General features: G+C 43.2%; 1 protein-coding gene across 1 annotated transcript in view; it reads left to right on the top strand.

Annotated features, from left to right (window-relative positions):
• Window positions 1-21,301, top strand: part of B3GAT2 (beta-1,3-glucuronyltransferase 2) — a 57,260-nt gene that overhangs the window by 13,187 nt on the left and 22,772 nt on the right. Inside the window, exon 2 of the mRNA XM_074947931.1 lies at window positions 11,046-11,190. Within this exon, the coding sequence (XP_074804032.1) occupies window positions 11,046-11,190 (145 nt within the window). The remainder of the gene's footprint in view (window positions 1-11,045; window positions 11,191-21,301) is intronic.

The raw sequence follows: 21,301 nt of genomic DNA, 5'->3' as shown, positions 1-21,301 counted from the left end.
GTTATACTAATATAAGATAAGATGTGAATTTAAATTATCTCCATGTGTCAACACTATTATTATAAGAGGGTCTTTCTTTTTATTTAGCTTATGTCACTTTGGAAGGGTTTTACACTAATTGGGGAAAGTCATTCTTAAAAGAATAAGAGTATCTGCACTAGGGTTTATACTGGTATAGTTATATTGGTTTAACTATACCAATTAACTATACTGGTAAAACTTTCCTGTGTAGACATGTTCTAAGAGAGGGCAGGCAGGGCTGGCCTTACCATGAGGTGAACTGAGGTGGCTGCCTCAGGTGCCAGACTGTGGGGGGGCTGCCACTACGACCAAAGTATAGAAAATTGTGTCTGCTGCTGGTGCATATGTATTCTCTCTGCTCTAGATGCACAGAGATGGTGGAGTGCTGTGCTGGAGGAAGGAGGGCACAAGAGACAAAACAGGCAGGCAGGCGAAAAGGTGAGAGGGAATAACAGAAAGCAGCAGGAGCTGCAGGGAGAGAGAGAGAAGGAGCCTCTTATGTACCTCTCTAGCACCCTCAGGAGCCTGGACTGATTAACACCAGCTTCTCAGGGAGCTTCCTGTTTCCTGCAGCTTCCCTGAACCCACTTGAGGAGAACAAAAAGAACAGGAGTACTTGTGGCACCTTAGAGACTAACAAATTTATTAGAGCATAAGCTTTCGTGGGCTACAGCCCACTTCATTGGATGCATAGAATGGAACATATAGTAAGAAGATATATACATACAGAGAAGGTGGAAGTTGCCATACAAACCGTAAGAGGCTAATTAATTAAGATGAGCTATTATCAGCAGGAGAAAAAAACTTCTCTAGTGATAATCAAGATGGGCCATTTAGACAGTTGACAGGAAGGTGTGAGGATACGTAACATGGGGAAATAGATTCAATATGTGTAATGACCCAGCCACTCCCAGTCTCTATTCAAACCCAAGTTAATGGTATCTAGTTTGCATATTAATTCAAGCTCAGCAGTTTCTCATTGGAGTCTGTTTTTGAAGCTTTTCTGTTGCAAAATTGCCACCCTTTAGTCTTTCATTGAGTGGCCAGAGAGGTTGAAGTGTTCTCCTACCGGTTTTTGAATGTTATGATTCCTGGCAGTCAACTGAAGTAGTAGGAGCCAGTTAGGCCCTTAAGATGCTGTCATCTTTCCTCACTCAGGCCCTGCTACCAGCCTGCTTATTTGTCCCCTTCAATTGAGTGTTGAGAGCCACTATAGCTGGCACAGAACAGCAGTCATGAGTGAAAGAAGAAAACACCCCTCTGGGTCAGCATTCAGAAAAAGAAAGCAAAGGAAGCTTTTCTATCTAAGCAGGAAGGAGCTCTCCTGAGATGCATAGACACAAACGTGCACGGAGAGGCTTCCGGCCCCAGTGAGGATGTGAGTGGTGAGGAGATGCCTGATCTTCCAGTTAGTCAGAGTGCAGGTGACCTGGCAGCTACTGCAGCATCCCTATCTCCATCTCAAATGGATGTACCCATGCACATTCCTGAAGAAAAGTGTAGATCAGAGAAGAGTGTGGTGGAGGCGCAAGAAACAGCTGCTGCTGAGTTTAGTTCCTTAAGTCTAGATGATCCAGGACTGTGGACCCACTTGAGCACTAGCCTGAGGGACTTCCTTGTACTGCATGGGCCACAGCAAGTGAAAAACTTCATGTTCCCCAAAGACAATGGAAATAGAAATTTCCATCCAACACATTATTGAAATCCCCAATGGTGACAAAGTGGAGAGGCTATGGCTTATGTACTCAAAAACCCAGAATGCTGCATACTGTTTTTGTTGCAAACTCTTCCAGTCTAATGTTCCAGCCACATTGCTTCTACAGGAACAAAGGACTGGAAAAATCTGGCTATAAATCTGGCATGCCATGAGAAGGCAGCAAATCACCAGAGAGCATTCCATAGGTGGAGAGAGCTTGAGATGAGACTAAGTTTAAAGGCCACCAAAGATGAGCATCAAGAGAAGATTGCGTCAGAATCTCTTTACTGGCAAAATGTTCTGAAAAGGCTCATTGCCATTGTGAGAATGCTTGCTACCTAAAACCTAGCACCGTGTGGCACGTCAGATCAGCTGTATGTGCCAAACAATGGAAACTTCCTTAAAATTGTGGAGCTGATGGCTGAGTTTGATGCTGTACTCCAGGAGCATCTAAGAAGAGTCACCACCGAAGAAATGTACACACACCACTACCTTGGAAAAACAATTCAAAATGAGATCATAGAGTTACTGGCAACAAAAGTCAAACAGAAGATTGTGGAAGATCTGAAGTCAGCAAGATATTATTCTGTTATTCTGGACTGCACTCCTGACATCAGCCATACGGAACAAATGACTTTAATGGTGCGTTTTGTAACAACAACAGAACCTAGTGAAAATGTCCCTGCAATGGTGACAGTCAGAAAGCATTTTCTAGAATTTATTGACATTGATGATACTATAGGAGGTGGTATGACAAATGTGCTTCTTAAAAAGCTGGAGGATACAGGAATTAAACCCTGGAGCTTTTTTTGTCCCATGAAGTTCTCATTCATTGAACTTGGTGGTCAATGATGTAGCATCAGCTTCTAGTGATGCTGCTGAATTTTTTAATGTAATTCAGAGCACCTATGTATTTTTCTCTGCATCAACTCATCGATGCCAAATTTTGAAGCAACATCTGGGAACATCCTCTCTGACACTGAAACCACTAAGTGCCACACGATGGGAAAGTCAAGTGGAGGCGATAAAGCCTATCAAACACCAAATTGGAAAGATAGATGATGCCATAGTTGCCATTATGGAGGATAATGCTGTGACAGGAACTGTTTGTGGGAGAACAGTGGCAGAGAGAAATAGAATCACCAGAAACATACATAACTTCACATTTCTGTGTGTCTTAGTGTTGTGGCATGACATACTGTTTGAAATAAATGCTGTAAGCAAGAGACTCCAAGGTGTTGACCTTGATATATCTGGAGCAATGGAACAAGTGGACAAAGCAAAGTCATACCTATGGTCTTACCGGTCAGATGAGGGATTTCAAAACATTCTGAAGAGTGCACAGAAGTTGGTAGAGGAACTTCAGACTGAAGCTATTTTCCCACCCATTCGTCACCAAAGAAGAAGACATTTTGATTACAAGGCATGGGATAATCCCATAAGAGACCCCAAACAACAATTCAAAGTTGAATTCTTTAACCAGGTGCTAGATTGTGCAATACAGTCAGTTCAAGAACGTTTCATGCAGCTCAAGGAACACAGCAGTATATCTGGGATGTTGTATGATATTCCAAAACTCCTCACTATACCTGCAGAAGACCTACATCAGCAATGCAGGGCACTAGCGACAGTGTTGACACAGGATGACATGCGCGATATTGATGCGAGTGATTTAGGTGATGAACTCAAAGCCCTTTCAAGATACATTTCAGCCGGATCAACTCCAAGGGCTGTTCTGGAATATGTGTGCACAAATAAGATGACCACCCTCTTTCCAAATGCTTTTGTTGCTCTGCGCATACTTCTAACACTTCCTGTAAGAGTTGCCAGTGGAGAATGCAGCTTCTCCAAGCTGAAGTTAATAAAAACACATCTACACTCCACAATGACACAGGAGAGGCTGGTCGGCCTTGCAACCATCTCAATAGAGCATGAGCTGGCCCAGATTGTGGACAGTCAGCAGGAAGCAGTTCAAATCTTTGCAACCAAGAAGGCATGGAAAGCACCACTTTGATTATTCAAACAGATAAAAATGCCAGTGTTTACTATGCAGAGAAGAAAAGTTACATTTGCTGTTCAGGTGTTTGAAAGTTAAGTGTTACTTAAAAATTTTGAACAAGGCATTTTAAGTTGTTAGTTCTCCTTTATTGGGGTAGGTAGCAGAGCAGTACCATGAGAGGAGTAGAACAGGAAGAAGGCAGAATTGAGACCTTTCAAAGTTTTGGCCCAAGCGGGGGGGCATAGGGGCGTCATTTGAGCACCCCGCCTCAGGTGCCAAAATGTTGTGGGCTGGCCCTGAGGGCAGGATCCAGCCCTGCACCTGTATGCACATTTTGTGACATTAGATCCAATATGTGTACATGTTTACAATGTATATATTTTTACAAAGAGCTCAAGAAATGGGTGTAATGTTGAAACCATAGCTACCGAACCACTTCATGTTTTGCAGTCTTGAAGTAGTCCAAGTGACTTTTGTGCACTAAATATTTAAAAGAAGATAGTAATTAATGTTGTGAACTTTCTATTTCACCCCACAGAGCAGTAAAAGACCAGGGAAAAATGACAACAAACAAAAAGGCCTTAAACAGGAAAAATACAGTACAGACCCATTTACGCATGAATCCGCTTAAAGCGCGGTAGCGCCATGCTTCCCAGTGCTACCTATTTAACACACAAGACTCGTTAACACACAGTACAGGAACTTGCTATGTAGCGCTACAGATTTGCTCACTAACTCTCTGACATAGAAATCGACAGGAAGTGCGGAGCGGAAACATATTGTACATCTTTACTGATATTGGTAAAGACGTATCACGCACACTTAATCATTGTCCTGCTAGTAGTTATATACACACACACACTACATTAGAAAATTTTAACCATAGGCCTAATATAATGGCAGAGGGCATGCCTCAGCGTTCCTACACTGTAGAAGAAAAGCTAGCTGCAACAGATTGAGTAAATAGCAGAGAAATCCAGGCCAAAGTTTCAAAAGCTATTGGGATTGCCGAATCTACTCTCCGAGGATGGCTAAAAAACGCATCTAAACTGAATGGCTTTGTACAAAATATTGATTCTGCCGTGGGGCTTAAGCGAAAATGTGTGCGCTATTCAGCAAAAGCCACAATAGACAAAGCTATGCGCACGTGGTTTGCTCAGGAAAGGCTGAAAGGAATGCCGCTAAGTGGTCCAATTCTTCAAGCGCAAGCGACAAAATTTGGAAATGTAATGGGGGATGAATCATTCCAAGTCAGTAAGGGGTTTAAAGGTCGTTTTAAAAAGCATCATGGCATAGCGCCGATATCGATTTCTGGAGAAAGCCAATCGGCCGACGAATTGGCTGCGAACGCGTTTCCCACCAAGTTAAAATCTATTTTACAAAATGAAGACTACCACGAAAAACAACTTTATAATTGTGATGAAACAGCTTTATTTGCAAAACTGCTATCTGATAAGACTTTAGCCTTTAATTACGAGACACAGAAAACAGCTAGATTTAAAAAGATAAAAGATCTTGTGACTCTTCTTTTTTGTAGTAATAAGATGGGCAGCCATAAGCTTGCCCCTCTTCTTGTTGGCTGCTTTCATAACCCTAGCTGCTTTAATCACCTTAGTAGAGCCAAACTGCCAGTAATATACGCTAACAGCAAAAATGCTTGGATGACGAGACACATTTTTGATGACTGGTTCCACAACAGCTTTGTTTCAGCTGTTCGTAAGCATGTGCAGTCGAAGAAACTCGATGCCAAAGCACTTTTGCTACTTGACAATTGTCTAGCCCATCCTCCAGCTGAATCACTGGTATCGAGCGATGGAAAAATTTGAGTGCTATACCTACCATTCAACACAACATCAAAAATTCAACCTTGTAGACCAGGGCATTATTTAGAATTTTAAAAACAATTATCAATGGGAGCTGAGTTCGGCAATCATGTCATGCACGTCTTTAGGCATTTCCGAATTCCTGAAACAATTAAACATGAAGGAAATTATTTATTTAGTTAAAAAAGCTTGGGATGGAATAAAACAAAAGCCCATTGAAAACTGCTGGATGAAGGCTCTTGGTGATGCCTTTTCTATCAAAGATGGCTCAAACTCAGAAAACTCCAGCAGTGGCACTGATTCAGAGCCAGACTTCGAAGGATTTTTGGAAGAAGACGTCCTACAAACACGCACGCAGACAAAAGAGGATAAAGGTAAACTTCTCTTTCAAATGATAAAACAGGGGTCGGCAACCGACGGCACATAAGCCAATTTTTAATGGCACGCTGCTGCCTGCCGGGTCTCAGCTGCCGGCCCTACTCAGCCCGCTGCCGAACCCAGGCCAGCAGAGGGCTGAGTGGGGCCGGCGGCCGCGACTCCGGCAGGCAGCAGTGTGCCATTAAAAATTCTGCCTGCCCCGGCCCACTCTTCTCCGCCTCTCCCCTACATATGACAATAGTTTAGTTATATAATATATAGACTTATAGAGAGAGACTTTCTAAAAAACGTTAAAATGTATTACTGGCATGCGGAACCTTAAATTAAAGTGAATAAATGAAGCCTCGGCACACCACTTCTGAAAGGTTGCCAACCCCTGTGATAAAAGATTTTAGTTTGGATACGTCGCCAGAAATCATTACCAAGTGGCTGGAAATGGATGAGGATTGCCCGACTTCAGAATTTCTGTCCGAGGAAGAAATATTAACGGGCTGCGAGGCTATGTTGGACTGCAAAAGTGATGGCGAGAATTCTAATAATGCAGGGCTAAGTGACAATGATGGCGACGTTGAAAAGGTCAAAATTTCGCCCACAGAAGCCCTTAGTGCTGTAGAAACTGTTGTAAGATTTATGGAGAGCAAAATGCGGAAAATATCGAAATCATTCATCTGCAGTGAATGACAGACTTCATAAGAAAGAAAGAAAAAATGCGAGCCAGAAAGAGCGGAAAATAACAGCTTTTTTTTCTAAGTGAATCATAGACACTTTTTTCAGCATGGTCCTCTTAACCTGCAGTCCGTTAACACACGGTCGTGATGGCTTGACTCCCGACATCCGCGCATAAACGGGTCTGTACTGTAGTTAAAAGGAAACCAATAACCCATGTTGGAACTCGGACACTAGACAAACGTAAAGGTGTCTTACAAAGGGTTAGAAAAAAAGGTTTTGTGTCCATTTTGAAAAGTGTTTTTTTTTTTAAGATGTAGAAAGAAGACCTGAAAGATAAGGCTTGCTTATTTTTATTCTACTAGTATTTTCACCTTTGGATATATAAGCAATGTCAGTCTGATCTGGTTTTGCTGAAGGAGCTTGGGAGCCTAGAGGAGGGGTATTATGAGCTCTCTGGAGTGTGGGGTGATGGGTGATCGCTTGTTACCAAGTATGATCATCTTCCATAGGAGTTATGGGTCCTCAGGTGGCAAATAAGGCCAATCTTTGAACCACAAGCTCTATTACAATGAGAGCAGATGTTTTCAGGCTCAGCAGGAGGCTGTTGACCATGACTGGAAGCCATTCTCTCCTTCCTCCTGCGCAGTGTGGGGTACTGAATCTTTAACAACAGCTTTCTTTCTCTAGAGTGTCCTGTGGATATTGGAGTTAAAAAGCTGTTAGTAAAAACAAACAAAAGTTTTAAATGTCTGGGAAAAGACTTAATTGTAAGGGGAAGGATTTTAAGACCTTGTCTACACTTGAAGCATGAGCTGGTTTAACTAGATCAATATAAAAATCAGTCTTGCTAAACCAATGCTAAACCCCTAATGTAGATTCATTTAAATGGAGTTATCCTTGCTTAAATTGGGACTGACTTAAGCTCAGGTACAGTGTAGGGTTGTGCCAGTTTAACAGGACTGATTTTTAACTTGATTTCGTTAGATTGGTGAACTTTTCTAGGAAAGACAATGTCTTAGGCAATCTCTGGTGATGCCATAATGTCCATAGCTTTCCAGTAACAATAGAATCTTACAGGGTAGACAAGACCTACATTTCTAGGGTGAAATCTGGCTTCACCGGACTTAGTGGCAGAACTCATACCTCTGATGTCAAATATGATTGCAATCAGTGTTAAAATTAATGGTTATAACCTATTTAGGAAGGATAGAGTGCCATTCCCCCTACCCTTTTGCCCACTTAGTGTCAAAAATAGAATTAACTGTTTTAGCCACTGATAACTTGGAAGAAAATGGTCTTGAATGCTTATGGATCAATGTCCTAACGTATAATGAACAAGATACGGTATTAGTTGGTGTCTGCTACAAACCACCAAATCACTTGAGAGAGTAGGACAGCAGGCTCCTTACGCACCTGTCTATAATGTGTAGGGGAAAAAAAGCCATGTGATCATGGGCGACTTCATCTTGAGTGACACATGCTGGAGGTCTCATGTTGGCAGTACTAAAACATCCTTGGAATTTCTAAATATTATACATGACAATTTCTAACTAAAAGCGTTGTCTCCAGCACAGGGAAGTTCTATATTAGACCCTATCTTAATAGATAAAGAGGAACTGATCACAGAGCTAAAGTTTTTAATGGTAATCTTGGTCAATGATCCTGATTTAATGACATTTTGTAATGTGCAAACCGAAGAAAGTCTAGACCAGTGATATATAACTGTAGTACTTTAAAAGGGCAAATTGCACAAAGCTGAAGACAACTCTGAGCCAGAGCAGTTGGGAGGAAGAATTTAATCGGAAAAATGTGAATGATAATTGGGAATTGTTTAAGAACACTTACGAGATGCCCCAGAAGTCACAATCAAGGAAAAATGCCTCATTGTTTAGGGGGGAATTGAGGTCAGCTATAAAAATATAAAAGAAAGAGAAAAATGATAGTATTGAATATAAATTAGAAGTGAGGAATTGTAGAAAATTTGTAAGGGAAGCAAATGTACACAAGGAAAAATCTACAGCCAGCAGAGTTAGACAATAAGAACGAGGTTTTTTTTAATATATTAGGGAGAAAAAAGAATCCTAACAATATTATTGGCCTATTACTAGATGGAAATGGTAGAATTATAGATGATAATGCCGAAGTGTTCAGTAAGTATTTCTGTTTTGTATTTCGTAAAAAAACAGATGATGTAGTCATATCATGATAACACTCTTTCCATTCCACTAGTATCTTATGAGGATGTTAAACTGCAGCTATTAAAGTTAGATGTTTTTAAGTCAGAAGGTTTGGATAACCTGTATCCAAGAGTTCTTTTAAAAGAGCTGGACGAGCAGCTCACTGGACTATTAATATTGATTTCTTTAATAATAAAGAATTAAAGGATGGAAATATAATTAATGCCAATCAACATGGGTTTTTTGGGAAATAGAGCCTGTCAAACTAACTTGTTTTTTTTTTAAATGAGATTATACATTTGCGTGATAAAGGTCATAGTGTGATGTAATATTCTTAGACTTCTATAAGGTTTATGACTTGGTATTGCATGACATTTTGATTTAAAAAAAGATATCAAATTAACATGTCAGCCAATAAATGGATTAAAAGCTAGCTAACTAGCTAATTACAAAATGTAATAGTAAATGAGGAATCATTGAAGGGGTGTGTTTTTAGTAGGATCCCGCAGGGATTGGTTCTTGTCCCTACACTTTTTAATACTTTAATTAATGACCAGGAAGAAAACAAATCAATCACTGATAAAATTTGCAGATGACACACAAATTGGGGGAGTGGTAAATAATGAAAAGGATAGGTCACTGATATAGAGCCATCTGAATTGCTTGGTAAGATGGGCGTAAGCAGCAATATGCATTTTAATATGGCTAAATGTAAATATATACATCCCGGAACAAAGAATGTCGGCCATATTTACAGGATGGGGGACTCCATTCTGGGAGGCAGTGACTCTGAAAAAGATTTGGGGGTCATGGTGGATAATCATCTTAACATGAGCTCCCAGTGTGACGCTGTGGCTAAAAGGGCTCATGCAGTGCTGAGAAGCATAAACAGGGGAATCTCAAGTATGAGCAGAGAAGTTATTTTACCTTTATATTTGACACTAGTGTGATCACTGCTGGAATACAATTCTGGTGTCCACAGTTTGAGAATGTTGATAAATTGGAGGGATTCAGGGAAGAGCTACTAGAATGATTATGAAAGGATTAGGAACATACCTTTTAGAGATAGAGACTGAGCTCCTTGAATCTTTAACTTAACAAAGAGGAGGCTAAGGGGGGGTCTTGATTACAGTCTATAAGTACCTACATGGTGGGCAGATATTTAATAATGGGCTTTTCAGCCTAGCAGAGAACGGTCTAACGCAATCCAATGGCTGGAAATTGAAGCTAGACAAATTCAGACTGGAAATAAGGTGTACGTTTTGTAACTGTGGGAGTAATTAACCTTTCAAACAACTTACTGAGGTTTGTGGTGGATTCTCCATCCCTGACAATTTTTAAATAAAGATTGGATGTTCATCTCAAAGATATGCTCTAGGAATTATTTTGGGGAAGTTCTATGGCCTATGTTATATGGGAGGTCAGACTAGATTATCATAATGGGCCCTTCTGGCCTTGGAAACTATGCATCCATGAAAGGAAAACATCATTCCCACTATTTTTTTTTCTTCCAAAAATTAAAACTGGCCATCTTTTAGGCACCATGTGGGGGTGGCGGGAAGGCACAAGCCCAATTTTGTTGTCCTCTACAGGCCACTTTTTAACACACCTAAACATACTTATTGTGCAATCCTCATAAGACAGGGGTTCGTGTGTGCGCACTTCCAGTCAGAATCAAGATTTATTTCCCTTCCAGAGTCTGTTACTGGCTTCTAGATACAATATATTCTGATATAGACCTCAAAGTTGCATGTATGTTTTTATAAATGACTGTATTTTACAGACTGTAAAATAAACATTCCATTCTACCCTGATGGGCTTCTGCAGTCATGATGCAAGTGCATTAAGGATTTATAGAAAGAAACATGTTAAAACAACAAAACATCTTTCCAGAGAAAAAATGTACCACAGACGTCTGTGCTTTTCTTTAATGAGGAAGAGATTATATAGGGTTTTTGTGTTTGTTTTTTTTTTTTTTTTTTTTTTAGGTGCTTCATATCTTAAGCAACACTGGTATTAACAACCTTATTTCTCTCAAGATATTCCCAGTAGACTTGAAGTGACTAGAGATCTGAAGAACTAGCTGGCAGTGAGAGAACTTTGGGGCACATATAGCCTCCGAATACCAACTCTCTAGGGTTGAAATCTGGAAACACTGACTCTGTTGTAAACACCTTGTGGTGACTGGAAATGTCTAGGTTTTGCTTCCCCCATTTACAATAAAAGCACAGCCTGCTGAGAAAACTCAAGTGAAATCACCCTGTGCCTCCTCTTTCTTGCAGATGCGAACAACCCGCAAAGTATCCGTGTGGCCTGTGGGACTAGTGGGAGGTCGACGGTATGAGCGCCCTGTAGTGGAAAATGGGAAAGTTGTTGGCTGGTATACTGGCTGGAGAGCAGACCGGCCGTTTGCCATTGATATGGCAGGTAAGTACTGATAAAGTAGTTCTATAGGATATATGAACACAATGTCCTGTTTGTACTCATGAACAGGCCTAAAGCGTGTGTTTGCTTGTGAAGTGGTCATCCTTAAAATGAGGACAACTCTGAAAATTTCCATTGTTTCCTGTGGAGTTCTTGATTCTGTAGATAGGAATATTGCTGAAAATGGTTACATCTTTTAAAACAGCAGAACTTTTGAAGTGCAGTAATTATACACAGCCCTTCTGGTTTTAAATATCCTACAAGTCTTGGCATGCACATTTTCTCCAATTAAATAGTTCTTTGATAATAACACAATATACTGTAATTTGCTTTAATTTTATGTGATAATTTTGCTTTTATGTTTGATTAAATTGTCTGTAAATCATTTAATTTTGCAGGAAGCCTATGTATTTCATTGTGTGATCAACACACACTATGCAGTGTAAATGTAGACACTTCGTAAAGCTCATGTTGTAAAATGCTACTTTATCATGAAATGATTCATTTTCTGTTGGTTATGTGAAATGATGACTGTGATAGCTGTAGATGGATATGGTTGAAACACCGGGCTTAGGGGAAAAATCACTGACAACTTTAGCCAGCTAGATAAAGGCAGAAAAGCTTTAAAATTGATCTCATCCATCTTCTACTGTGAAGTTAGCACACCACATAGCTGTGCCTAGCTGTCAGCCCATGCTTGGCCAGTCTTTTGTGTATAAATCTCAACTGCCGACAGAATCTCCTGTGTGCAGAATTCTGACTTTTGATATAGCGGTCTTCCAGCATGGTATAACTTTTTTGTACTTTAAAAAACCCCTCTGTATTATTTTTCTTGTGAGGGATGGGGACGGGAAGAAAGGAATGCAAAATGACCACATATTTTTCTCTTGACACTTGGTGTGAAGGCACGTACTACTCCTCTAAGGCAGAGGTTCTCAAACTTCATTGCACCGCGATCCCCTTCTGACAACAAATATTACTACATGACCCCAGGAGGGGGGACCGAAGCCTGAGCCCGCCTGAGTCCTGCAGCCCCAGATGGGAGGGCCAAAGCCTGTAACCTGAGGCCCGCCACACAGAGTTGAAGCCCTTGGGCTTTGGCTTCGACCCTGGGTGGTGGGGCTCGGGCTTCGGCCCCCGGCCCAAGCAAGTGTAATGCCAGCCCTGGGGACCTCATTAAAAAGTGTTTGTGACCCACTTTAGGGTCCCGATCCGCAGTCTGAGAACCGCTGCACTAAGGGATAGCCAGGTCCTCACAACCAAAACAGGCTGGTGGGGGTGGGGGTCGGGGGTGGGACTCCAGGATTGGCCCTTCCCTAGGCCTCTTGCATTTCACAGACCTTTCCCAGGGGTATCCTATTTCAGGCCTACAGTCCAAAATGATTTATAAAGAATATGAATGTTTAGCCTCTAAAAACAGTAATAGAAAAGTAAAGGTGGTTAAAATAATTCCTAACACCTTTTTTGGAGACACTAGCAGTTTTGAATAATAAGTGATCAATATTTGGTACATTGAAAGTCCAAAGTGTAGGAACATTTCAAGTAAGATAAAGAGAGCAATTGGCCTTAAATGTCTACTGTAATATTTTTGTCCTGCTTAGTGAGATGATAGCTGCATTACTCTTTGTGAATAGGACAGAGCTGGGATTCTCAGTCCCTGAGCCACTGCAGTCTTGTCAGAACGAGGTGCAGTGTGGCTGGGGGACACATCTAAAAGAGCAATCCCTGTCTGTAGAGTTTTAGAGACACACTGGTAGTATGCTGTGCAGGTTGTTGCTTATGGGAATTCAAAGGATGATAGGAAGGTGTATAATTCATTAGCTACAGGCAAAGGCAGTTAGACAACATAAGCCCAGGGAATCTCACACTTAGATGAAGAGGCATATGAAAAGTTGATGAGTTACCTTGGTTTATACTTCGAGATCATTGCTTTGAAAGTCAGGGGATACACTGACGTAAATATGGGGAAGAAGCAACACCAACAGAGAGAAGTATCTGCTCATATTTTTAAAAAGCAGCTAATGGAAGAAGGGAGCATGGAAACGAAGTTGCAGATGTTGAGAGGAATATGAAATGTTAGAAAGCAAACCTCTAGAGATTTGTGAGAGAGAATTTTTTTCACCTGCACCAAGTGGTTTTTTTTTTTAATTTTCATTATTATTTTTATTTTATTAAGGATCAAGTTTTTTCATCATATTTATTTTGGTAAAGTAGCAGCTAGACTCAGTGCCTGATCTGGTAAACAGTCATGTCATGTTTGCAAAGGTGTTGCTACTTCATCATTAGGCGGAGACTCAGGGTGGAAAGAGATGGAAAGAGTAAGAGTGGTATATGTAATTGCAGAATCAAGCAGACATTTGAAAATGAATGGTGTCCATCTGCAGGCATTTTGACCAGTACTAACGGTCAGGTCTTCTGTGAGTGCTTGCTTATTCCATGCTAGGTGGGTGCTTCGCATGCACAGTTGCAGGAGATTTTTTCCTCATTGGTACCCATAGGACCAACTCTAGCACCCTCTGGAGCCACGTGCGTATGCAGTGGTATAAGGGGCACTGCCAGCCCCATACCATCTCAGCTCCTTCTTACTGCCTGTGATGGTTGCATGGAATGCTCCTTCTTGCTCTTGCAAAGCCTCTTTCTCAGTGATTTGGACTTTCTATTGTATATTTATTGTAGTCAGTGTATATAGCTCTTAGTGTTAGTGTATATAGTAGTGTTAATAGTTGTCCCTGTTGTCAAGGGACTTTCTCCCAAGGGCTGGACATGCCTTGGTCTCCGGACTTCAAGTCGTGTACCTCATGTGGCAAGCCAATGCCAGTGACTGACCCACACTCTATCTGTCTAAAGTGCCTCAGGAAAATTCAGGTTAAAGAGAAGTGCCAGATTTGCAGGGGTCATGCACACAAAAGGACAGAGACATTCATTGGAACACTTTACTCATGGAGGCAGCCCTCAGACCAGTTTCAGAGCTGAGCCGCTCTGAATTGGGGCTGAGCACTTTGACTTCCATGCAAAGTGCTCCACTGGCACCGTGCTCTTCCTGGCTCCCTTCTCCATTCTTGATGCCGAAGAGGCAGCATAAGAAACAGTGCACCGAGAGGGCACTTTGCGGTGCCAAAGAGTGGGAAGTGACCAGTGCAGTGAGACCCACACCAGGCTACTTGTCCTCCCAGAGCCACTGGTGGCTCTGCTGACTACACCTAGAGTGCCAAGTCTGGTCTGGGTGCCACCCTCTGATTCTTGGGAGCAGCAGTGGGGCCATGCACCTGTGGACTTGTTCAACCCCGGAGGCTTTCCAAGGCGGCAAGGGACCTTATGTCCCTCCCGATCTAGTGGACCCCTCAAGGCCCCCTGCCAGCCGAGGGATAGAGGGAGCAAGGGATGGTGAGCTCCACTGCAACACTGACCACTGCGACACCATCCAGGGACAAACCCTCCTGTGGTCCTATGACAGCAGTCTACGGCCCGTTACTGGTCTCCACCTCCCCGGCACTGCCCAGAGGCGGAAGTGGATACTGTGCCACCCTGGTCTCCCAAGAGAAGAATCCTTTTTGGAGTCCAAAGGGGAATTCTTCTCTCCACTTAAGACCTACCGGTACCCGGCCTAAAACCCGGACTTAGGTACTCGCCCCCTGGCTGGCGCCTGGCCACTGAGTCACTGGCCAACGCAGTGGCAGTATTGGAACCTGTGGGAGTTTCCCCTGTTATCAGGGCCTCTTGTCCCACCGCTCATACTCGGTGGTATCAGGGGGGCAAGCCATCCCGTCTGGCATCAGACCCTGACTCCGGTACTGACATCCAAGAAATGGCCCCAATGGATGTGGTGGAGGTGGAGGAAGAGCAGGCGGACCCTCACCTGTTACAGGCCTCCTCCTCATCATTCCCGGATGAGACAGTTGCAGGTCCTAGTAATCTGCTCCTGCTGCATGACTTCAGGGCCCACCAAGAGCTCCTGAAAAGGGTCACTGCAAACTTGAGACTGGAAGTGGAAGAGCTCAAGGAGCCTAATTGACATCCTGGCTATAGCAGCTCCCTCCAGAGTGGCTCTGTCAATTAACCAAGCGGTGATGAGACTTGTCAGGGCACTATGGCAGACTTCTCCTTCTCTGCCCCCTGTCTCAAAAAGGGCAGAGAAGAAATATGCTGTCCTATCCAGTGGTTTGAATACCTCCACCCAACCCCCCCGCCTTCTGTGGTGTTGGTGGCAAATGAGTGGGATAGATGGGGCAGTCGAGTGTTACCCCCAAAAATAAAGAGGCCAAGAGACTGGACCTGTTCAGACGTAAGGTTTGTTCAACGGGCAGCCTCCAGTTGCATCTCTGATCAGCAGGCTCTCCTGGAGAGATACGATTGTAACCCATGGGACTCATTGTCCAAATTTAGAGACTTGCTACAACAGGAGTTGAGGTAGGAGTTCACAGCCGTCCTAGAGGAGTGCAAAACAGTGGCCAGGACCTCCCTCCAGGTGGCTCTGGATGCGACTGACTCAGCAGTCTGGACTATGGAGTCAGCGGTCACCATGTGGCGCTGCTTGTGACTTGAGTCATTGGGCCTCCCTCACAAAGTGCAGCAGTCCATTCAGGGCATCCCTGTTCTCAGTACAGACTGACTCCAAGCTTCAAGGACTTGAGGACTCCCCTTCGCTCCTTGGGCCTTTACACACCTCCTGCCTCCAGGAAGCATTTTAGGCCCCAGCAGCCTCCCAGGTTTGTGGCACTTCCCAGGCAGGAGCCCTATAAAAGACAAGGGAAGGGCTATAAGTGATGCCAACCCCTACTTTCTATCTCAGCCTCCCAGTGAAGCTCGCATAGGTATCCTGGCAGGGCCAGGGAGGCCTTTTGAAGTACACCCGAGGACAGTCTACCAGTCTCATCGCCAGATCCATCCCCCACTGCCTGTCACCCTTCAGCCTAGCCAGGTCATATATAACATTGGACAATTATATGCACTATAGCAGCTGGTTACACCCTCCAATTTTCGTCCACTCCTCCTGTCCTTCTTCAGGGACGCTTCTTATGCAGGAGGTGCAAACCCTTCTACACGTGGGGGCTGTACAGGAAGTTCCTTGAGACTTGAGAGGGAAGGAGTTTTACTTTGATGTTTCCTAAACCCGAAAGTCAAGATGGGGGGTGGCTATGGCCCATCCTGGACCTGTGTCGCCTCAACAAATATCTCAAGATGAGGTTTTGCATGGTCTCTCTGGCCTCCATCATTCCCTCCATCAGTCCCTCCCTGGATCCAGGAGACTGGTATGCCACCCTTGATTTAAAAGATGCTTATTTCCACATCTCCAGCTTCCGTGGGCGCAAGAGATTTGTCAGGTTTGTAGTGGGTCAACACCATTATCAGTTCACCATTCTTCCCTTTAGCTCGTCGGCAGCCCCACAGATCTTCACGAAGCGTATGGTGGTGACAGCAGCCTTCCTTGGAGTTGAGGCATGCAGGTCTACCCATACCTCAATGACTGTCTGATCAATGTTCAATCTCATGTTCAGATCCAGCGCAGTTCAGTACAGTACGAGCCACCTTCCAGGTGCTGGATCTGTTGATAAACGAGCAGAAGTCAACCCTGGTCCTGGTTCAGAGAATAGAATTAATCAGGGCAGTACTCAACATGACTCGGACCAAGGCCTTCCTACTGGAAGCCGGATTCCAGGCTGTTTTGGACCTGATCTCCAAAGTCACGACCCACCTGATGATAACTGCTCAGGTCTGCCTCAAAGTATTGGGGCAAATGGCAGCATGTACCTATGTGGTGCAGTACACAAAGCTATGCCTCAGACCCCTCCAGATGAGGCTTGTGTCACTCTACTCCCCGAGCAGACACTGCCTGGACTCAATACTCATTATTCTACCTCCAGTCATTGCTTTGTTGACCTGCTGGAGAGACCCAGGATCACTAATGGTAGGGGTACTCTTCACTGCCCCTCAACCATCCGTTACTCTATTCTTGGATGTGTCAGACCTGGGGTGGGGAGCCCACCTCAGCAGTCTCAGGGCTCGTCCTGAGTAACTGCTTGTATTGGAGCTCGCTTTGAGCAAGCAAAGGTTTTGCCTCTTTGCCATCGTGACCACCCATTCCACAAGAATCCAGGCCTTAGCAGCAGTGTTCCTCGTACAGGTACCAATCCAGAGCAGTAACCTGGTCATCGGTTCATACCTTTGCATCTCTCTACAGCATCACTCAACAGGCCCATAACGATGCCAGTTTTCAGAGAGCAGTGTTGCAATCAGCACATCCGTGAACTCTGAGCCCACCTCCAGGGTTACTGATTTTGAGTCATCTAGCATAGAGAGATCCCAGAAGACTGGAAAAGGGCAAATATAGTGCCCATCTATAAAAAGGGAAATAGGGACAACCTGGGGAATTAAAGACCAGTCATCTTAACTTCTGTACCTGGAAAGATAATGGAGCAAATAATAAAGCAATCAATTTGCAAACTTCTAGAAAATAAGGTGATAAGAAACAGTCAGCATGGATTTGTGAAGAACGAATTGTGTTAAATCAACCTGATAGCTTTCTTTGACAAGGTAACAAGCCTTGTGGATGGGGGGGAAGAGGTAGACGTATATCTTGGCTTTAGTAAAGCTTTTGATACTGTCTCGCATGACCTTCTCATAAACAAACTAGGGAAATGCAACCTCAATGGAGCTACTATAAGGTGGGTGCAAAACTGGTTGGAAAACTACTCTCTGGGAATGGTTATCAGTGGCTCACAGTCATGCTGGAAGGGCAAAACGAGTGGGGTCCCGTAGGTATCAGGTATGGGTCCAGTTTTGGTCAATATCTTCATCAATGATTTAGATAATGGCATATAAAGTTTGCAGATGATACCAGGCTGAGAGGGGTTGCAAGTGCTTGGGAGGATAGGATTATAATTCAGAATGAGCTGGCCAAACTGGAGAAATGGTCTGAAGTAAATAGGATGAAATTCAATATGGACAAATGCAAAGTATTCCACTTAGGAAGGAACAATCAGTTGCACACATACAAAATGGGAAATGATTGCCTAGGAAGGAGTACTGTGGAAAGGGATCTGGGGGTCGTAGTGGACCACAAGCTAAATATGAACCAACAGTGTAACAATGTTACAAAAAAAAACATCATTCTGGGATGTATTAGCAGCAATGTTATAAGCAAGATATGAGAAGTAATTTTTCCGCTCCGCTCTGCACTGATTAGGCCTCAGCTGGAGTATTGTGTCCAATTCTGGGCACCACGTTTCAAGAAAGATGTGGACAGATTAGAGAATGTCCAAAGAAGAGCAACAAAAATGATCAAAGGTCTAGAAGACATGACCGATGAGGGAAGATTGAAAAAATTTGGTTTGTTTATTCTGGAAAAGAGAAGACACAGAGGGGACATAACAGTTTTCAAGTATGTAAAAGGAGGTTACAAGGAGGAGGGAGAAAAATTGTTCTTCTTAACCCCTGAGGATAAGACAAGAAGCAATGGGTTTAAATTGCAGCAAGGGATTGTCAGGGTGGTTAAGCACTGGAATAAATTGCCTAGGGAGGTTGTGGAATCTCCATCATTGGAGATTTTTAAGAGCAGGTTAGACAAACACCTGTCAGGGATGGCCTGGATAATACGTAGTCCAGCCATGAGTACATGGGACTGGACTAGATGACCTCTTGTGGTCCCTTCCAGTCCTATGATTCTATGGAACAGACATGAGCAAGCACTCAAAGAAGGAAAAAATGGTCACTAATCTTTCGTAGCTGTTGTTCTTTGACATGTATTTCTCATGTCCGTTCCGTAACCCACCCTCCCGCCCCTCTGTCAGAGTTACTGGCAAGAAGGTACTGAGAGGGTGTGGGGCTGGCGACATCCCTTATACTGGCGCGTATGTACGCGGCTCCAGAGAGTGCTAGAGCCAGCCCTGTGGATACCACTAAGGGAAAAATCTCTGGCAACTGTGCACATGGTGTGCACAGACCTAGAATGGAATGGACATGAGTAGCATTTCTTGAAGAACAACAGTTACAAAAGGTTAGTAATTTGTTTTCTCCATAACCTTGTCACATACTTCTCCACCAATAGTAAATCTGCACTCACTGGAAGAAAATGTGGGACTAATTTAGTATGCTTTTAATTCATGTTGTAGTACATCATTGTAATACCTTATTACTGGCACTGCACCCGTAAGCCACTGATGTTATACTATAGCTGTACACCTTTGGAGAGGATCAACGCTGGCCTTCATTTTTATTTTGAAAACAGTGAACAATCCCATGAACGATGAGAGTTTGGGCACCAATTACATGGCCTGGCCAGACTTATTTATTTGTTGTAGTTCCCCTGTAGCCTGGTTTTAAATTGGTAGATGTAGCATTCCAAACTGCAAGATCTAGGGCCAAATTCAGATCGGTGGCAAGTCCTGTTTATTTCAGTGGGATTACCCTTGTTTATGCTGTGGTTGACTTTGTCTCGAGACTCTAAAAGGCCAGTTTCCCTGGAAACTCCTGATTACTGGCACCTGGCATTCCCACTCAATCAATTTTGCAAACATTGGATTGTGTCTGGGTTGTGTGTTTTTTATTTTGTTCATTTTTTTTGGAGGTTGGGGCCATGTTTGCTGGGCGGGGTTTGTGGTTGCTATTGTTATTGTGGTATAGTGTGTTCAAGAAGCTGCCATGGCTGCCAGTGTTATTTCTCTCTGATCAAAGCAGAAAGTTTTTTCCCACTGAAAATTCAAAGACAGCAACCCTCAAGACTTGGAGCCACTTTTCTTCAAGCCCAGACCCTTGTGTCACCTGCAGATGGTTTCCTGAGGTTGACCTGGGATTCCTTCATATGGAAAAATGAGAGAGAGAGAGAATAGGTAATATGGGCAAAAAGCAACAGTAGCAGAGTGAGGGAGGGAAGTGAATGAGAGTGGATTGTGAATGGTGGGGAGGAAAGTGGGAGTGGAGCAAGAGGAGAACAATGTGAGTCAAAGGAAAATGAGAGCAGGAAACCTGAAGAGAAAAAGAGGAGGCTAAGGGACGACAGAACAGGGAGAGCAAAATATTGGGCAGCACTTGGAGCAAGGCTGATAAGTACACACTTTAAAAGGGAGTTGTCCGCAGCAATGGGGTAGAAAATACAGTAAAGGGACTGGGACAAAAGCATGAATAGTGTTTCCCCTCCCCCAACTCTGTCCATTACAGGAAAAGACACTGGTTTCTCATTCAAAAAGTGGGGAGGCTGGCAGGAATGGGGAGCAAGGAATGTGGGCACTGTTCTCTCTCTGCCCATTGAAACCTTTTGGCACACACCTGCCCCACTGCACAACAAGAACCCCTGTTTTTCATGTTAAAGCCTGGTTATCCTGTTAAAGAAAGTTGGCCAAGGTTTCTGTTTTCAGCACATTAACCAGCTTCTAGAAAAACAAGACCCACCATTGTAAATGTTTGCTACTGTCACTTACATCCAATATAGAGGGCCTATATTAGGTAGGGGTGAGAGGAGGTAAGAAAAGTAGAGCTACCTTTCAAGTTTTTCATTATATGTAACAAAAATAGAGGTACAGTGTAGTGTGGCACCAACAAACCCAGAGGACGTTTCAGCAGACGCTCCTAGGATAAGCTTTGCCTACTTTGTTTTGCATCAAATATTATAGGATAGTTATTCTCTGCTGTAATCAGTCTCAGAGACAATCCGTATTTATTTAATATAGAATTTTACTCTCTTTAACTCTGGCACTGCCTTGCATATCTTATAAAAAACAGAATGAAACTAGAGTTTGCACTGTGCAACATTTAAAGCCAGTGCTGTGATTTGAAGAGACTTAGTGGGAACTAATAAATAAAGCAAATAAAAGGTCTCATTAAATAAAACTAACCAAGCAAAAGTCCTGCATCCACACCCTGAAATTACCCAATGGGTTCACTTGGACCATGAAAGGGAACAAATTCAGTAGGCAAGATCCCGCCCCTTTCACCACTCCCTGAACGCAGACTTCCAGGCCCGGATCAGAGTGACTCAGTGGAGAGAGATAACAAAAAGAGGGGGTAGCTGTCTGCCTCTCAAATAGCTCAGTTCCACACCTTTTAGGGGTTTAAAAATTAATTCACAAACATAATTCATGCTTAAACAAGATTAAGGTTGTAAATATCTATTACTTCTGGA

The sequence above is a fragment of the Natator depressus genome, chromosome 3 (genome assembly GCF_965152275.1).
Source record: "Natator depressus isolate rNatDep1 chromosome 3, rNatDep2.hap1, whole genome shotgun sequence".
In the NCBI taxonomy this organism is placed as follows: domain Eukaryota; kingdom Metazoa; phylum Chordata; order Testudines; family Cheloniidae; genus Natator; species Natator depressus.
Note: the sequence above shows the minus strand (reverse complement) of the source record. Positions and strands in the feature narration are given on the sequence as shown.